This window comes from Heterocephalus glaber, unplaced genomic scaffold (genome assembly GCF_053883595.1).
Source record: "Heterocephalus glaber isolate CG9 unplaced genomic scaffold, H.glaber_assembly_v1.0 deba00000768, whole genome shotgun sequence".
NCBI lineage: Eukaryota > Metazoa > Chordata > Mammalia > Rodentia > Bathyergidae > Heterocephalus > Heterocephalus glaber.
In genome coordinates this window covers 11,296,332-11,316,414 of record NW_028258162.1, presented here as the reverse complement: position 1 = coordinate 11,316,414, position 20,083 = coordinate 11,296,332, and the positions used below count along the sequence as shown (strand labels likewise).

Genomic DNA, 20,083 nt, shown 5'->3' with positions numbered 1-20,083 from the left:
ATTTGTTGCTCATTTTCACCTCCTCCCATCCTTTGAACATCAAGCTAAAAAGGAAGCTGAAGTGTTACCCAAAATAGTTATTTTCCCATGTTACTGAAAATATAAACAAAATGGCTTATAACATATATAGAAATTCAGAATGCTTATGTCTCACACACATCATTAAAAAGGCTTTTCTAAGCCAAGAGTGGTGGCCCGCACCTGTAATCCCAGCTACTTGGGAGGCTGAGGGAGGAGGGTTGCAAGTTTGAGTCCAACCTGAGCAATTTAGTGGGGCCCTGTCTCAAAATAAAAAATAAAGAAAGGTATCTCAGTGTGAAGGCCTTGGGTTCAATCCCCAGTATCTCTCTCTCTCTCTCACACACACACACACACACACACACACACACACACACACACAGGGCTTTTCTGGACTATCATCTTCTTTGTGAGGCTTGTGATCTTACACAGACCTATGCCTGAAATATGCCTGTAATATGACTTAACATTCACTTTGTTCTGAGATGAGATGCTTTTGACATAGCCTATTCTCCTGGGTCTTATGAGCTTTTTTTTAAAAAAGCATAATAATGAAATCATCATACTCAGTAACAAGTCTTGGAAGCATATAAACAATACAGACATTCCTCGGGTAAGAACCGAGTTCTGTTCCTGCTGCTAGGTTACTAAATGAATTGGTCGCTAAATGAGGAATTGTATGTAGGAGCCACATTACAACAGTTAGAACAAAGAAATGCTCAAAAGAAACTCCAACTTGATGACTTTGCTTCTATTTGCATAACTCTTACGTGCAGTACTGTGATGTACAGCAGAACGTAAAAATACAGAAGAGTACAATCAGCAAAAATTACAGTACTATATAAACAAGGTATATTGTACCAAAAAAAGACATTGATGTTCTATAAAAGACGTACAGAAATATACAAAGAAAAGACAGGTCATCAGTCTGAGAGTCAGATGGTTAAGTCTGAACAGTCACTAAACGTATGGGTCGCTTAATGAGGAATACCTGTATATATACATGCACCCTGGAAAAGTGATACAATCCCAGTAGGTTAGGGGTCCTGGCAAGTACTGGAGCAGACAGCTACATCAACGGAGATGGATTTGTGGTCTAGAAGCATCTTTGTGTACTTGGAATTCCCATCCTAAAATGTCAGTACATGTGAACTTAAAGCTATCAAGGAATGTCTAAACAGAAGAATTGTTGCATATATTTTTAGGTAAAATAATAAGTCTACCAAAGATACCTTTGAGATATACTGACATTAATTAACTTTAAATTAATTAGCATTAAATTACTGCCAGGTGTTTTAAAAATTGTAGTTCTGACCAGAAATAACTTGAGAAAAACTGAACTTTGCAGTAGTCTTAAAGCTACATTTGAAGAAAAAAAAAAATTTTCAACTCTTAAAAATAGGTCGAAAAGCTGGGAACATAGAAACATTTGAAAATTGAGGCTAAAAATAATAGATTGTTTAAAATCTTGCACTTTCCCAAATGTTTGCTTTATGCTTAGCACTAAAAACAAATAAAAGATTAGAACAGACTGAGCAAAAGGCCTTCTACATATTTAAAATTTAAACTTAATGCTTTGATATTGGTTTGTGTGTGTACGTGTGTATGTGTGTGTAATCTCACAATTTGGTAAGAATGAGAGTAAATCCATATATAATATGTAATATTATAATTTATATATGAATATATATATGCGCATATAATTTTATATTTTTGGTAGACAAGAAAGACATGCCATATTTACAAAAAATACCTTTTCTCATGTGGGAAGTCATTTTCAGTATTATTTCATTCAAGAAAAAGTTTCCAAAATTGACCCAGTTGATTTAAATTAGTAAATGTTATTATTAAATGTTATTGCTTCTTACTTTTGAGCTTTACAACTATTGGAACCATAGTATATATAAATTAAGTGAATGTATAAATGAGACATTTTGCATACTAGTATTTTAAAAATTACTACTGCCTATTACTTGCTCCTCATTCAATTTCCCCAAATCAGTGTTCTGCAGATTTACTATGTTAAATTACAATCTAATTCCTTTGTTCTTTATGGCCATACAAATGCTGTAAAACACAATCTATCATAAAAATACATACAGAATAATCTAAAAGTAATATACTAATGTGCTAATAATGTCTACCTTTGGTGGTCTGATTATGCGGGTTTATCTCTTCATTATTTCCCTGTAATGACTACCTGTTGCCTTATGACTAAATTTTAAAAACTCATTTAACATATAATTTATCTTGGTTATTTCTGAAAGGATCTGGGACAATTAGAGTTTGAAATACACTGAAAAAATAATGACTATGACTGAGCAGAGTAGATCTAAAGCAGAAAAGGATATTTGTGCAACTGCTTTGAATAGGTTTAACTTGAGCAATTAATTTGTTTCTAAGAAAGCAACTGACTGTGGGGTAAAAGTGGAAAACCCTTGCCACTACACACTCATGTTCTAAGAGAAGACTTAAACTTATCTATAATAACCCTCCTTGCGGGTCTGTAATTCTTTATTTGGTTTGTTAGTATAACCTTGAAACACACATACTTGACATTCTAGAAACAAACACACACACACACACACACACACACACACACACACAAGCATCGCTCAGAGGACAGTCTCCAATGTGGAGAAGCGTCAATGGTAATGGAGCTCTGGGACCGTGACAAAGGTGACTTGCTGCATTCTGGACCAGGCATCCATCCCTTCTCAGGACTTGGAACTCTACTCTGAGTAAAGCTCGGAAAGCATTCCTCCCTTTGTTTACTTATAATCTCATATTCCGTTCTCATCTTTTCTCCCTCTTCTAATCAATCACATTCTCTCCTCTCTCTTTTCCCTCTCTCTCGATACAAGGCAAGATAAACCTAGAAGGCCAGTTCCCTTGACTCCTAGGCCCTGGCTGGAGTTTGCAGGGCTGTTGGACCACAGATGTTCCTTTCTCTTACTTGAAAGTTTGAGAAGCATAGGCTCTGCTTAAGGCCCAACTGCGACACGGCATCATCTGTTCCTAAAGGCAAGTACAATTTAGTGCTTTCTGACGGAAGTGATGGATGGCACCCAGAAACTTCTGCAGGTCCATGGACTCCTGCTCCTAGTCTGACTTCCACCTGGCTCAATCTCAGGGGAAGTCTGATGTTGATACAGGAATTGAGACAAAAGAAAATGGATCCCCTCTTTCCACTGAAGGCAGAGACATCCAAAATTTCTAATTACATCCTTAAGTTTGTCCTGCCTTTTCAATACATTTTTGTGGCTTTTTAAATAACAGGATACCTTTTGTTAATTTCACCCTGAGGTTTTTGTTTGTCTTAAATATGAACCAGGAGAAAAGTCTCAGGGAATAAGCCAGACACGGTTTATTTTTGCTCACTCCATTATAGCCCACTCTCTTCCTCCTGCACACTGATCTCCTATAGAGACACACGGGACATTCACAGGGTGAGGCTGTCCCTTCTTACCTCACAGGTTCACATCTAAAAGTGTGATCACAGAGCCCCAACACATAAAATAATCCAGTCACTGGAAAGAAGTAGACTGTTTCTTGCTTTGAGTTCAGTATAATTCACACATTGTTTGTGTGAATATTAAATTTTTGAAAGTATAAACCAGTACGGTAAGCATGAATAAAAATTGATTAGCTATCTATATCTGCTTTAGGTGTATATTGTTTTATATCTTTATTACAAATTGTGTCACTTAAAAGACTATCCCATGGTATCCCATAAGTGGTTTAATATAATACAGAAAAAAAACTGAGACAACCTTCAAAATAAATAAGGACAAAAACCTCACACATCAGAAGGAACTAAGAACAACAAAATTAAAAAAAACTAGTCATTTGCCACTTGGATAACAAATTAGTCAACTTACAAAACACTATCCTTCCTAAGCCTTTCCAGTAAGTATCTTATCCAATTTTGCTATTTAAACTAAACTGCATCATATCTGAAAAATAAAGCAACTGTTTACTAGCTCTGCAGATCACCTACCTAATGGTGTGGAATATAGCAGAGATAATGAGCTCATTGTGAACTGCAACGGCCATATAGCGGGGTTCATGAAACGCTGATGGAACGGTCCGCACTGCATAGCAGAGATAAACACCCCACAAGAGGAATAAAAATTCAGCTGTGAGAAGGACAAGTAAACAGTTTTCCATTAGTCTCATATTTGATGAAAATAATTAAAGTTATTTAGCATGCATTTTGTCTATTACAGAAACATCAATTTAGTTACAAATAGATGCTTACAAAAGCTCATTCACATATAAATACAGATGCCATCTATTTATTTCTAAAATTTATTCAGTGTACAGAGATTTTTTTAAGGTATACTTTGTTGTTAAACAGCATTTGAAATACATATATATACACATATATATGAGATGTATGTGAAATATATTACATATTAGAAATATGTAGAATACCCAGATTTTTCCTAAAATAAGTACAAAATAATTTTCCACACATTCTCAACCTAAGTTTAAGATGTACACAGAGGACCTAGGTCGTTACAAACTTATCAAGGCAACATAAGGCTTGTAATATGTTTACAAACAGCTTTAGGGATTTAAGTTTCTACTGCACTGAGCCCAGTTCAGCATGTAAAAATATCCATTGCCAGAAATGTGAGAACATAGATTGCTAAACATTCAATGGCATGTTTTATAAATGAGATGCTGTTCTTTTCACACATGAGAGAAATCTTATCTTTTTTGGGTGGAGTGCTGAAGGATTTAGTAAAATTCACTATCACCTTGTTTGATCATTTAAGCCAGAAGAGATCAGCACAGTGTAGCAGCTAAGAATAAGAATTTCAGCATCGCTCTCCACCAATCTGAACACGGCTTTAGCCCTAACTAACACAACATAGTCTCAGGCAGTTTATTTAATAGCCTCTTTGGCCACAGTCTCTTTATCTGAATAATGAGGATAATAAAAGAACATATTTCATAGGATTGTTTGCTAATTCAATAATGTACATAATGCACTTAACATCCCTGACACATAGCAAATGTTAGTTTTTATTATTAAACTTCTCATTTGATTTTTTAAATTAAGCATTGCTATCTTAATTCATTATACCAATAATCTGTACAACTTATTTTATCTTAAGTGACATGACTTTATTGGAAGATAATATCTAACTATTAAGAAGAAAGCTATAATTTGGAGAAAACATTTCACATTACCTAGAAGTAATCTACTTGTATACTGAAATACTGATCTTCATTGAAAACACTGATTATCCATCCAAAAACTAAGATGTTTTATCTGCCAACATATCAGAGTATTTCTACCAGCATTTAAACATTAGATAGTGCCTTGATTATTGAAATCTCTTAAATAAACCAATCTGCCATTAGCTACAAGCCAAAGGGTGAAAACAAACTGCATTCCAAACTCCATGAGATTTAGCATCGCTCCAAAGTATTCAAAATGTAGTGGTCACAAGCCATATGCTGTGAATACCTTCCAGCCAAGCTCTACTGGGTTGAGAAAAGAAACTTCCTTTTCTTCATGTGTAATTTCCTTTTCCAACTCTTTTACTTCTGTCCTTACACTGTTGCCTTCTTTGGCTTGGTTTGGAATCTGAGCCATGTTTCATTTCTGTATTTCTCTTGAGTGTTCATTATGTCTCACTATGTAATACCCACAATCACAACCCTTGCCTGCCCCTGTCAGCTCACTTCTTATCTGCTGAAATTATTTTTCCAGCACCCTGTACACCTGATTTCACTCTGTCTTAATCCATTCATCCTAACAGTGCCCCTTCATTGTTCTGAAATTCCACTGTGATTACATCAGGATCTGTAAAAAGCCCTGTATGTGCAGTTGGGTTAACCTGTTCACGTTTCCTTAGAAAGTTCACTCACAGATCCTTACAACCCTGGAAATAATTCCTGTCCCCAAAGGAAGACCCTTGGGTTCCTGCTAAGGCAGGCAATCTTTACTTTGGAGACATTCTTGCTGCCCCAGCTTGGTGTTAGCAGCCCACACTACCTCACTTTGTTTTGTTTTCTTTTTTGCTGCTACATTTCTTAGACCTTGTCTTCCAGTCTCATCTCAGAGCCTCAGGGCAGCCTTTTGTGAAGTATCGATTGCATTCACACTCAGAAATCTTCAGTGGTTCATTATTATTTTACAAATCCTTCATCCTGCCATTCCTCGCCCTCTCTAAGATGACTCCATATGTCACATATGTGACAAGATCTTCCAGTGCTTCCCAACATCAACTTTTTGAGCTGATTTTTTAGCTGAATAATTCAGAGGTCTCACTGTCCCCTGAACACTCCAAAACTGGTTGTACTCTGAGTCTTTGGTCACATTACTGAGCCCCCAGGAAAGTTTCCTCTTATCTCTCTTTCCAAATCTCAACCATATTTTCAGTGTTCAGTTCAAGACCCACTTCTGCCAAAAAGCTTCTTGAAATCTTTTTAACCTACACTGAATTTTCTTTCCACTAATCTCTTACAGTTTTTAACTATCTATACAACACAATGCAGAGAACAATACCACATAATATAAAATTGGGGTAAAACCATTTGTGGGATCTTGTTAGGCAATGCCCATCCCAACCGTCTGCACTAGTTATAATCTTTGGTCTTTTAATAACTATTTTTCTCCTTCTGCCCATACAAGAGTTATCAACAATACTGCATCCACACAGATAAGACGTCATGAAATTCGATGAATTGGATGATTCTGTTTTTGGTACCAGGGATCAAACTCAGGACCTTGTGCTTGTGAGGCAGGCGCCGGAACCACTGAGCTAAATCCCCAACCCAAATTGGATGATTCTGAACGATACCAATTTCATGTTTAAGGCATTAAACATGTAGATGTTCTATTATGTTGCCACTCCATCTAACACTGGTGGGTCTGCTAAAAATAAACAAGAGGCAGTTAGATTGTAGTGGTTTCTGAATCTGAAACCCTTATGGAAGCTCATGGAAGCAAACAGAAACTTAGAGGTACTTCGTTATAAATGATGAATTTTGAGTTGAGTTTCAACTAATCACAGACAGCCAACAAGCTGATTGGTTCTTTAACATGCACCCTCCTTTTGGGTCATACCCAAATCAGGCAAACACTTAGCAGTCGCCAATCTGTTTATTTGCTTCGGGGTTCAGCCTATAGAAGCTCTGTGTTTTAGCTGCTACAGTGATGTCTGGAACCTTCTTTCAGTTTTGCTGTCTACAGATTCCTGAATCGTATTTGCTCGAATAAACAGTTAGATTTTATTTTGTCTCATGATTTTCTTAGAACAGGCCCACAAGTGATCTAAAGACCACGCTGGCATTATTACCACAATGGCGACTTCAGTTTCCTGACATTCGCCAAGGGTCTGGGTCTGTGCTTGGCACAAAAGAAAGCTGCACCAAAAATATTTGCTAAGCAGCAGCAGCACACAAAAATGTCTGTAGCTGAAGGATTCACATGCAGCTGCATTATAAATACAGTATTTCCTGCTAGTTATTACAGCGCCTTTATATATTGTTATACCAAAAAATTTAAAAAAGGAAAGTAGTTATCAGGTTAATTAGTGTGCTACAGCTGAAAATTATATTTAAAAATATAAGACAAATAAGACTCATAATAACTAAGCTGAACATTAAAATCATTTCATTAGCAGTATCAAACAATATGTTCTCACTGCAAAACAATTTATTATTCAAAGTACCAATTACACTAAACGTGATATATAAAAGTGCTCAGAAAAAACATCAGTCTCATACAATTAACTTCAGACTAACACTGCAATTAGTAAAGAAAAAATGCAGATGTTACCACATTTTGCAGTTTTATTACGTGGGAGTTGAAGTATGTGTTGTGCCTCTTCCTTTAAAAAATAATTTCTGGTGTTAAATGATTTTGATGGGAGGTATAAGCATAGTTAGAAAAGAAATTGCATTTATATTTAAAGATCCATGTAGAGCTTTTAGAAAACTGAGGCATTTTGTTTTTAATCTGTAAGGGATAACAGTTTAAAAGTTAACTACCATAGCTTTAAAAAAATTAATATGCCATAATGAAAGTAATTTCAAGTGATTTTTCCAAAGGGCTAGGGAAAGCAAAGAAGTGAGAATTAATATCAGTTCTGTGACCGGGCTTTGTGAATTAGGCCACCCAGAGACCTGAGGGGAGAAGAACTCCGAAGTGTAAATGTCGTTCAAACACCTTTACCTTGTTCATCTACGATGCAAAGATGTTTTGTCTTAATAACATTTTACCCTTCTTATCCCCATTAAAGTTACTGTTAAACAGCATAAAGATATAACTGATAAAATATTCAAGTTTTGTTTCCCAAGTGTTTCTTTCAATTCTCCCTTCTATTTTTCTCTTATCCTGTCCACTTAGAAAATTCATGATCAAAGTAAAAAATTATTTATGATTCCACCCAGGATAATACACTGTGTTTTCATTCTAGTAATAGAGTGGGTATCTCAGAGGTTATTATTAAATCAAACAACTTCAAAAATTCTTAAGAATATTTCAAATCCCAGCATTCAGGGTTTAATGGCCATACAGAAGCTTATATTCTGGTTGCTTAGCTGCCTTTTTTCCTGGTTAAAATAAGGACAGTCATGAGGTTATATGGATTAAAACTGAAAATGTTACATCTGATAGAACTTTAAAGTTAGAAGTGCCTTTGTTAGACCATACAGGGAGGGTGCATTTCTAAGTGTGTATATGAGATGAAAGGAAAATGGGCTATTGAGCTATTATTTTGCTTGCCTTAAAATCAGTCTTTTCTGCTAAGATACAGAAACATGCAGAAGAAAGTGGATGTTAGGATACATTTCATAACTATGATAATGGAGGCCCCAATATCTGCTCCTTTCTTAGCACCTGAGAAGCAGCAGGCCACAAGAAATGGGCAGAGCTGGGATTCAGGACTTGCTGACAACTTTGTCTCCCTCAGGTGCACTCGTCCTGTGAGCAACAGAGAAGAACCTAGAACCCATGCCTCTTAGTTCTTAACCCCTGATCCCTAAATTACATTCTTGCTGAAGGATTTTTCTTGTTTTTGCTGTTACTAACAGAAACAGAGAAAACCTTGGAAATAATTATTTTTCAAGCAGTGATTGTTTGTATTTTAAACAATTCATATGTTCATTAGAATTGATTAGCCTGCGGTAATCAGAATTCCACTCTAAAGTACTTTTAGTCCCCTCAATCAGTCTGATTTCCTAGCTAACATCTTTTGGCTGTGTCAGGCACTGTGGCAAATACATTTTATATATTAAATTTGTGAAGATATTATTGTAGAACTTGTGATGTCTTTTAAAAAGTTGGGAGCAAAATGCTGAATGCTGAAAATTCAAGCATGGGTCAAAGACATTTATGGTAGTGCAGAGGGATAATATGGTTTATAGCAAGGCTAACAGGTCATGTGATGACTAGCTTTGACTCCCCCGCCTACTGACTGCCTGGGACCTCTCTGAGGCAAGAGCTGATTCTGAGGCTGCCTTGTCTTTATTGCTTCCTCTCACACATCTCTGGAACTTGGACCAGGCTTTTCCACACGCTGTCCTGTATCTGGTAGAGAAAGTCAACTTTGCATTTTCTGGCGTACACATTAAAATTTCTAAAGACTGCCATGGAGTGATAGAATCTATGCAAAATCCACAGACTTCGGAGTTCATCAACAGCGCACATAAAAGTCATGAGCGACTAGAGCTTGCAGGGACCAAGGACAGCCCCCTCCGGCACGGGGTCAAGGCCAGGGTAACAGAGCAGCTAGCCGCCTTTCTGTAACGTTCCTTCCATTTCTTCTCCCTGTCATGTATGTGAGCACAACAGTTTGGAGAGGGGGCTATATTTGGAATTACTTGCTATTTAAAAATATGTTTTAAGGGCCGGAGATTTAGCTCAGTGGTTCCACCGCCTGACTCGCAAGCTCAAGGACCCGAGTTCGATCTCCGGTATTAAAAAAAAAAATTTTTTTTTAAATTTAAAATTTTTGATACTTTGAAAGCTTGGTAGCATTAATAATTCATTTGTCTTTGCCTGAACTATTTCAATATAAATTTAGAGTACACTTTAAAGGGCTGGCTTGAGTGTTTTTTAGAATAATTGTAACGGGTTGGTTGGTTATTAATTTACATTGCGCCTCTATAGAAAAATGTTGTACTACTTTGTGGTAGAATTATTTGAATGATCTTAAAGGGCAAATAGAAAAAATAAATTAGTGTGTTCTAGACCTTAATCTTATACCTTTAGTGCCATTTTTCTCTTTGGAAAATTAAAGAAATTTTACCTTCCTTGAAAGTCAGCATAAATTTGTAGCTTATAGAACCTTTGAGACAATCGTGCTGAGTTAAGCTTGGTTTTATATTGCTTGACCACTGCATGTAAGGCCCATGAGGCTATCACAAATTCGCTGTTCTACTGACCAATGATCTCTTTTTTATTCAACTTGTCCCCAGGGTTTCGGATACTACAGGGAACGGGTCTTGTTGAGATGCAGTAGGGGAAACCTGCAAATCTCTCCACTCCATGTGCTGTTAAGTACTTCTCAGAGGAAATGATAGTGCCAGGCTCTTCTCCTTAAGATTACTGCAGCAATCAGCATTGGTGGTGCTAGCAGTACACCCTGGAACTTGCAGTCCATACGGCTTGACAGCTTGTTATTTAAACCATGATATTTCTTTCAATACAAAGGAAAGCACCACCCAAATCTCCCTGACAACTGAGCAAATGTATGCGTTATCTCTATTTAAGCAATAAAGAAAAACATTTTGGTTTTTTTCTTATTTTTCTCCTTTACTATCCTAAGCTTCTGCGAGGGAGTTCTGTGATAACTTAGATGGCTTAGGACTGGCATCCACAGCCCATGTGGTGAAGGCTGGTCCTCAGTGTGGTGCCATTGAAAGGCCCTGGAACCTCAAGAGGTGGAGCCTAGGGGAAGTTTTCATCGTTATAGGCGTGCAGTAGAAGGGGATCATGGTCTTGGTTCCTTTCGTCTTTCTCTCTTCTGCATCTCAGCTTCTATGAGGTGAGCAGCTTACTCTACCACATGCCAAAAGCAATGGGATAACTATGGACTGAAACCTCCAAAACTGTTAACCAAAATAAAACTTTTCTCTTACTAAGTTGACTATCTCAGGCATTGTATTACAGTAACAGACAGATAACATGAACTAAAACTCTGCAGAGGAACTGTGGTCACCACAGATATCTCAATAACTCTCGGTCGATGTTCCTCAAGCCCTGACCCAAGACAACTGCCATCCATTATGACAAAATTTACTTAACTTCCAAAATTAAGGCATTAGCAAATCATTCTACCTCTATGCTCTTTAGCATTATATAATTGACTACTTCTCAAAGAAGAACATTATTCAGAAGAGATGGTATATAAATAAAGATCCCTGCTTCAATATTCTGAGTATAATTAAGTACCTGTAGTTTCTAGTGACATAGCTCAAGCCTACACAAACTGTCAGTGAGGCCAGGCTTTCACCCTTTGATTGAAAATTAAAAATAAATATTAAAAATGGTACAAGTAATACAGCATAGATCAAGGCATATGGTACATTAGCTTTAAAAAATGTATGCCATGAACCTAACTAGAGAGCATTAATCGAAGTCAGATGAAGTGGAGGTCTAATCTGTTTTCTCCAAACTCATTAAATGGTACTTACTTTGCATTTCACCTGTCATAATGCCACCTAGTCTTCCGGGATAATTAGGTGTTTAAATCCTCACAAACAATCACTATTTTAGAATTTTCCTATGTAACTCAGAATTTCTGTATTTTTCTCAGTTACTTCCAAACACTGGCACCTGACTAAGTAAATTCATGAACACTTTGTGTAATTTAAAATATTACACTATGAAAGAGGAGAACAAAAAAGAGGACATCAATGGAGAAGAGTAAATAAAGATTATATATTCTGAGGTCAAAATATTCCACGTGAAATCCATGAGAACTAACTAGTATTTTGGAACAAGTGAGGCAATGTTGGAATTCACTGAAAATACAAATATTTTAAAATTTCCAAATTGAATGTGAATCTAAGCCTACAATTCTTGTTTAATTGCTGCTTAGATTTTTCTCTATGTCTTTCTTTCCAACTCAGTGTTATAAAATACATAACATGAGATCTCTAACTCTAACATATATTTCCAGGACCATTAGACAGCTTAGGTATTGATGGACTTAATTTATAACAAGGCCCTTGTCAGGGAAAAATTATAAAATCATTAAATGCTATTGAGGAGAGTTGGGTTATTTTAGTAATATAGACAGAGAACTGAAGATAACAGAAGATAAACAGAAGCCTACATAGAGCTCTTTGTCTATATTCTTGTTTCAGGTTACAGAAGGCACTAAAAATAGCTGTAGTGCCAATTATATTTCTTTTTATCACATTAGATTCATCACTACCTAACTTCTGGAAGAAACTGAGGAACTTAGGCACATTCTGTGCTTGCCTAAGTGTGTACTGAGGGTTTAGCACTGGAATGGGAGTTATAATTGTCTTTGATATTACCATTTATCAGCCACTTTTTTGCAGTCTTATTATTTATTTAAGTAGGAATCTGCCCACTTGTTCTAATTTTTCTTGGTCAGTGGAAGTGTTTCAGGTTTTGAACATATATTCTAAATGTGTAATCAGAAATTGAATGATATCCTACCTCATATACCAAAGGATAAAATCCCATTATATTGCCATCTCTGCTATTCATTTGTTCCAAATTTAGAAGCCCTGTATTGGAGGACTTCTGGGATACCTAAATCCAGGCATCAAGATCTGCCTCTAGGAGTGAAGTTTAAAGGTTAAGTTAGGCTTAGGAGATGAGTACTACCTATGTATCAATTTGTATCTGCTAGGTAGGAAACTCATAGGGGAATAAAATCTTGGCTTCTTAATATGGCAAATTTTAATGCTATTGTGAAAAATCCTGAACATGGACAACTAACTATCAAAGAGGGTGGCTATGATTTGAAAAATTCTGGCAATCATACTATCAACATTTATCAAAATAGATATAACTTAGGACATTTGGTTATTTTTATATTAATTTGGGGAAATGTTTTCAAGTTTCAATCCCTTTTATTCTTGACATAGCTCCTGAAAGATAGTAAAATAATGGATATTTTCATGAAAAGCAAATAAATTTTTATTTTATTTCAATATTTGAAACTATACTATTTAAATTATAACTTTCATTTGTCGTATCAAATTTGTGCCAATCTGTTATGTGGACTCTTGAGGAAAGAAAGGCAGAGTTCAATAGTATGGATGGGGATGGCCAATTTATATAAACTGCTCAAAAATACCTCCTCAGAATTGAACATATATGTTTACTACTAAAATGAAACTGAAGATAACTGTATAACTTCTGGATTTTTAACTTTAGCAAGTTTCTTCATCCTAGTCTAATTCTTACCATATAAAAATATCAAAAGACAAAGGGATACATGGTTACTCTTTGTTTTTCCAGCAAGCAATTGTCAAATGCTTACAACAGACAGAAACTTTGCTGGGGTTGGGGATATGGCACAAATGATACAACAATGGTTCTGAGGAGTTTGGAGCTATCAGACAGGGAGAGGAGAGAGGGATTAGCAGGTGGAAGAAACTTTTCCCTTCAGTGATCTATGGAAAATATATTTAAATGTACTCAGAAAAACTCAAACTACTAGGTCATATAATAAAAATAGTATTGTAAGCCCCATGAGATCATTTTTATTATAGAAACAATTCTCAATGAGGCACGGCAGTTTACCTGTTTATATGAATTCAAATCTGATCTAGAAATATTTTGGAACCTCCAAATTTTAAAATTCTCTTTCTTCCAGATGAGTAAAATTATTTCTTAAAAAATATGACTACTGGTACTATAGAGCTATTCTCACATTGCCCAAGATCTATCTCTCTTCCACAATTACAACATTTATATTGTTACTTGTTTCCCACTAAAGCTTACCTCACAAGTTTTTATACAAGATTAGTTGTCCAAAGTATGAATAGATATAAATGACAATAGGATTCTGAAAGTCATTTTTTCCCCTCTATGTTTAAACTATTTCTTCAATGAAGACATTGAGGCTCATTGCAGTTTGGAGATTTTTCCAAACAATTTCCTTTGGCTGTTTCTTGTTTCTGAAATACTTGTGGTAAGAAAATCACCTATATGATCCATTTTGGAGCAGCACTGTGCAATAAGCAAAAATTAAAATAACTAATTGTTTCAATTTATGACCTTTGTTTATAGCTAGCGCTGTACTTCAGTAGACAAAAGAGTGATAAGAAATTGTTGGGCTTAGTACCATCTTATGGGAGCACTCCATTCTGATCATTAACCAAATCATCATTATGTGGGGTGACACTATACAATAGAAATACTCTATGATATTAAACAGCTTTTGCAGAGGGAGTAAAGAAATGATCTAAGAAAGTTGTGACCTGCAATGAATTCTTCAATAAGTGATTTTGAAAGTAAAGGAGTTTTGTATGACAGAAAGGTTGTACAGAGCGAGAGAGGTCACTGGACATGGGAGAGGTAAGGCATTGGCTGAGTGTGATTCAGGTTGAGACGTATGCTAGGAAAATGTGAGGGGGAAAAGAAGAATGAGTGTGAACATAGGAAGATTCACAGACAGGTGGCAAGAATTTTAATATCTTTTATCTGATAATTCCTACTTCTTCTTCAAGTAGATATTCTCTACTAAGAAAAAACATGGATGGTGTGGAAGTATGAGGAAAAAATAAGACTTGCAATAATCACTACGAAGAGCATGCCAGTGGCTCTGATCTGGGGAAGAGTAAGAGTGTTGTAGTATGGACGGAGTACACCTGGGGTTACTGGGCATTGTGTTTCAGTAAGGTAATCTGATTACATCTTCTAAGTCATTGGTTCCATATGTTACACTAATGGATTCACTGGGAGTGCTTACTAAGCAATGATTAATGGTCCCTGGGTCCTGAGTATCTAATTAAGAAAGTCTTAAATGTCGCTCAATACTTTGTATTTCTAATAAATTCCTTGGTGATGCTGTGGCTGGGACCATCCTTCGAGAACCACTATTTAAAGTTTTTCTCCATTCTAATCATCCCATCTCACAAATCCCTGAATTTGGTTTAAATAACACATTCGGAAGCAATCAAGACGGAATTTACTGATTCCTTGTATTACTCTGGCAGTTCTCTAAATTCCTCATAAATGTTTTCAATAAACTGAACCACTCTGCAACATTTACAGTGTCTTCCAACATAATGCATTCCAACTCTTTTATACTTAGACATTTCCTTCATGTTTCATACAATTCCCACCCACCTCCATCTGCCACTATTCCTATCAAATGGAATGTTCTCTACAACTCTTTATAATAACCTAAATATTACCCATGACTCAAAGAACTTCTTTATAAAGACTCTTGAATTGTAGTTCAAACTCTTGTCTTCCTTTAGTGAGATATTGCACTAAGAATCTAATTTTGCTTTGTAACAATTATCATTTATCTATATTAACCAATGCTAATCTACATGCTGAGAGGCATAAGATCTTTATACATTTTATATCTCCTCAAAACAATTCCACTCAGCACTGAAGAAATTACAAGTACTTAGTAGATCCTGTTCATTGTATATGGTTCTTAGTTTTCAATGTACTTTATGTAAGATTAATTCCAGATTATTATCAATGATATTATATAAAAATATATAAACACTCCAGGGTGCCAAATGAACTTTAAAAAGGTTTTGCATACATCTCAGAGACAATGTGTAAAAAAATGCAAAACAATGTTGGTTGAACAGGCCACATCACCTGCTTGTTTGTTATCAAATATTTTGAGTATTTTTTTTGCAAAACAGAAAATAAATCTAATGAGCTTTCATTTATAGTAATAAAAGGAAAGTACTTTTCCTAGTTTGATTAACTTGCATTGAAAAGTATAAAATAAAGTATTAGGGGCCTCTACTGAGTAGAAATTTTATATTTATACAATTAAATTTTCATATCTAGACCAAAGTCAATATCAGAACTGCTTCCAAGGATAAACTTTATACACTGAGCTCTCAAAGAAAGAAAGAAAGAAAGAAAGAAAGAAAGAAAGAAAGAAAGACTTATTGTTAGTAATAGAAAAACTCCTATGGGTTTTCCTTCTTTATTTTTCAAAGAGCGGGTATCAGAAAAAAAAATCAGTGTGTGTTTAGCCCAAATCATGGGATTCTTCTAAATTCGCAAGTTTTTCTACCACCTAATTCTTACTATCTCCAAGTAGTAGGGATCATTCTTAAATACTGGGCCTCGAGACAATTACTGATAATTTCTTTAGAGATAAATCTAGGAAAAAAAGATTAATCAGAAATTTGTTAGAGGCAATCTCTTCACAAAGAATGCCCTATATACACAATTTGAGATAATAGGACCAAAAATATAGAAAAATACTGACAGTATTTTTTCCTAACTAAAGACATAAATCAAGGTAATAACTACTGTTAATCAAAGGGAGACAAATTGATAAGACAGAAGCAGGAAATCTCTTTGTACACAGAAGTAGTTTTTGTTCATTACATTTCTTCATTTTACTTTACTTGAGTACAATTTTTCAACAAAGGTACATACTTTTGAAAAAGAATGGAAACTTTCAGAAAATGTTTGCCATCTACATGCCGTTTTCATAATTGTTTTTCCAGAATCACATAGGTTAAATTTTTTTAGGCTTTGTGAAATGATTTGCCAAGCCTTTTAAAAATCTAACTTTAATACTACTGAAAAATGACAAGATAATCACATAAAACAAGTGACCACATACCAACTGCTGTCATGTAATCCCAGCGGTCTATGAGGCACATATTGAAGATAAGGTGATCAGATGTTTGCCCCTGGCCAATAAGTGAAATTTGCCGCTCCAAATTCTGGCATACAGATGAAGTCCAGCCAACAAGAAACCAAAACACTACCAAGAGTATGACTGCTAGCATCCTCATGACCCGGCCACCAGTCATATATGGAATTCGTTGTGCTGTTCGTGAAAGAAACACCTTCAAAACCCTGGAAACAGAGAAGATCAAAATGTAAAGGCAAATCTAACACTCAGAAGGCAAAACTTGAAAGTATCTTATTTTTCTAGGTGAAATTTAAACCAACCAGAACTCACTTACTCAGCGTTTTACAGAACAACCTGAAACATTATTTTTGTGCATTTATTTAATTTCATTTTAGTTATCTTCCAGCAGCAAAATAAATATCCTGCACAATAGCCCATTGGGTGAAGAGATTCATATGTAATAGAATTCTATGAAGCATGTCTTAATATTGAAAGAAAAATTCTCAGGACTTTAGAAAGATCTGAAGGCAAACATTGCTCAAATGAACAGGGTCAAGGGGATTAAAAATCATTCTGAAAGTAAGTAGCTGGGTTCATAATTCTATATGAGGTCAAAATCATCCTTGAACTAGTTGCTTTTATAGAATGTTTTTGAATGTATTTCCTGGACATCATTTCATGTGATGTCCCTTCATTGTCATCTTATCCCTTTATCAAAAACAATACTAAATATAAAAACAAGAAAGATATTTAAATACTAGATCAACTGAATAAGGTCATTACATTAAGGAAAAAGATTTGGGATAACTTAAAAGAAATGTAATTTTTTAAAATTTGGAATTTTAATTAGTATATATGATTCAATTAGCCAGGTTAGGAACTACTAGATTAAATAATATCTATGAATTATTATATCTCTGAACACTATGGTATGATAAAATCCAACCCTTACTACGGGGATGCTCCAACTGCCCGTTCTTCAATTTCACCTCTACAAAATTCTCAGCTGATTTTAATCCTCCACCCCTACTCTGACATTTTGTCACAAAACTGATTTCACATAAACCATCATGAGTGTTTTATGATACTATTGTTACCAGGTTCTGGGGTTCTTGGGGTCTCCCTTCCAGAAGTGGTTTTCTATGTTCTTCTCATCTTGAACAAAGAATTGGGCAAAACAAGTGCAAAAGGTAGCAAGGTTTTACATTTACTAAAAATAAGAAAAGAAACATGTCCCACACAGGAGTTTGGGCCACGTGAAGGTTGGGAAAGAAGTACAAACTATAGCACAGAGCAAACTGCTGTGAAAGAGAAAACACAGTAGCCCCAAGCTCAGTGGCAACTGTCTTTTGTACCTCTGACTGCTCAGGCTGAGAGGTCTAGGTCATCCTATTGTCAACTTGCTGGAGTTCTGGGGAAAAGAATTGGAGATAGCACTCTGATTGGCTCCATGTCCATGGCTTTGGGAACTATTCTGTGCATCTGTCCTGGAACTTTGTAATTAACAGATCACCCCCACTTTCCCAGCCAGTTTTCCACACCCTAATCTCCTGCCTCATTTCCCCCTGAGAGACACATATTCCATAATTCTTTATGGTGTTTTGAGGGAGTAGAAGTCTCTGTCTTCATGTAGCTTCTGCACTTCCTGACAAAAGGGGCTGTAGACCCTACCTACTGGTGATTATGTGCTCTTCAGCTACCTTAGGGTGCTGTAGTTCACTGCCTGAGTTGAAGAAAAAAACTGTCAGGAGACAATGAGTAAAGAAGTAGTGACTGCTGAGTTGCCTGTTCTACAGGAGAAAGCTTGGTGGATCTGTCCAGAGAGTAACTCTACTGCTAGGTTGGGGATGTAGAGCCCAAACATGAGAAGGAGCAGGTCAGATTTTCCTGCTTCCTGTGGAGGGGAGATAGCAAAGAGGGCTGTTATATGGATTATCGAGGGCCTGAGAACCACAGCGTTAGGAACATTGCCCACATTATGGATCTAATTAAACACAGAAGTCTGAATACAGATGCCCTTTAAACTGTGGTCAATAGGACTGACTCTACCTACCTGTCCCCAGAGAAGTATTGGATCCTTTCCTTTTGAAGAGGAGCCTCAGGCCTTCCAGAGGTTCACAAGAATAGCTTTCTTCCCAGTCCCTTGAAAATTCTAGTGACCATTTCCCATGTAAAGTTTTTATAGCTCTCCACTGTATCCTTTGAGGAAGGACCAGAGTGATTCCTCTGGGTTTGGAAATAAGGCTAGAGGTTTGAGGGGCTGTAGGGCTGCCCTTCATGCTTCTTTCTCAGGCTTTTTATTTCCCAAGGAGACTTTAGACCTGTCTCCTTGTGATCCCTTGCAACGAATGACAGTGGCCTGCTTGGGAAGATAGACTACCCCCAAGATATGTAGAACGTCTTAATTGAGTTTTATTATAGATAATTGCTTATTAGTCAGGAAGCTCTCTTTTTTTTCAGATTATGACATGAGCATCAATTGATTATGGTAAACTATGAATATAGCAGTACAAATTTCAAGATGTACTAATTTTTGTTTTGACCTCTAAAATATGTTTCAAAACAAGATGAAATCCAGGCTATGCTTCTGGGTGAAATAAAGTAACTATCATTGTCTCCTAATGCTATAGACCTGCTTCCATTCTACTGATTGCAAACCATGGTATGTATATATGTATGTATGCATTTATATCTATTGTTTTTTGAGACAGGGTCTTGGTATGTAGTTTAGGCTGGCCTTGAACTCACTGTAGCCTAGACTGGCCTTGAACTCATGGCAGTCTCCTGCCTCAGCCTCCTGAATGCTGGGATTATAGGCATGCACCATCATGCCAAGTTCTAATGAGACAGGAGATTACGACTTGGCAAACAGGCTGAGGAAATCGGTGTGATCTGTTAATCACAAAGTTCTAGGACACATGTGTAAAACAGTTCCTAAAGCCCTGCACATGGAACCAATCAGAGTGCTATCTCCAATCCTCCCCAGACCTTGAGCAAGTTGTTGATAGGACGGCCTAGACCTGTCAGCCTAAGAAGTGGGAGATAAAAAAGACAGTTACCATTGAGCTCAGGACTTTTCTGTTCTCTCCTTCACAGTAGTCTGGTTTCATGCTGTAGAGTGTACTCTTTTTTCCTAATTTTACTTGGCCCAGAGTCACTCTGCAGAGCGTGTTTCTGCTGCGGGCTGAGCCTGAAGATGGCTCTTTGCCTCCACCCTACTCCCTTTATCCTCTATAGATTAGATAATCAAACAGACACTAATA

General features: G+C 36.2%; 1 protein-coding gene across 1 annotated transcript in view; it reads right to left on the bottom strand.

Moving 5' to 3' along the window:
- The window catches only part of Gpr158 (G protein-coupled receptor 158), a 501,792-nt gene that overhangs the window by 9,742 nt on the left and 471,967 nt on the right, over window positions 1–20,083 (bottom strand). The window contains exons 7-8 of the mRNA XM_004859910.4: window positions 16,806–17,044; window positions 4,019–4,157 (exon numbers count right to left, since the gene is read on the bottom strand). Coding sequence (XP_004859967.3) covers window positions 4,019–4,157; window positions 16,806–17,044 — 378 coding nt within the window. The remainder of the gene's footprint in view (window positions 1–4,018; window positions 4,158–16,805; window positions 17,045–20,083) is intronic.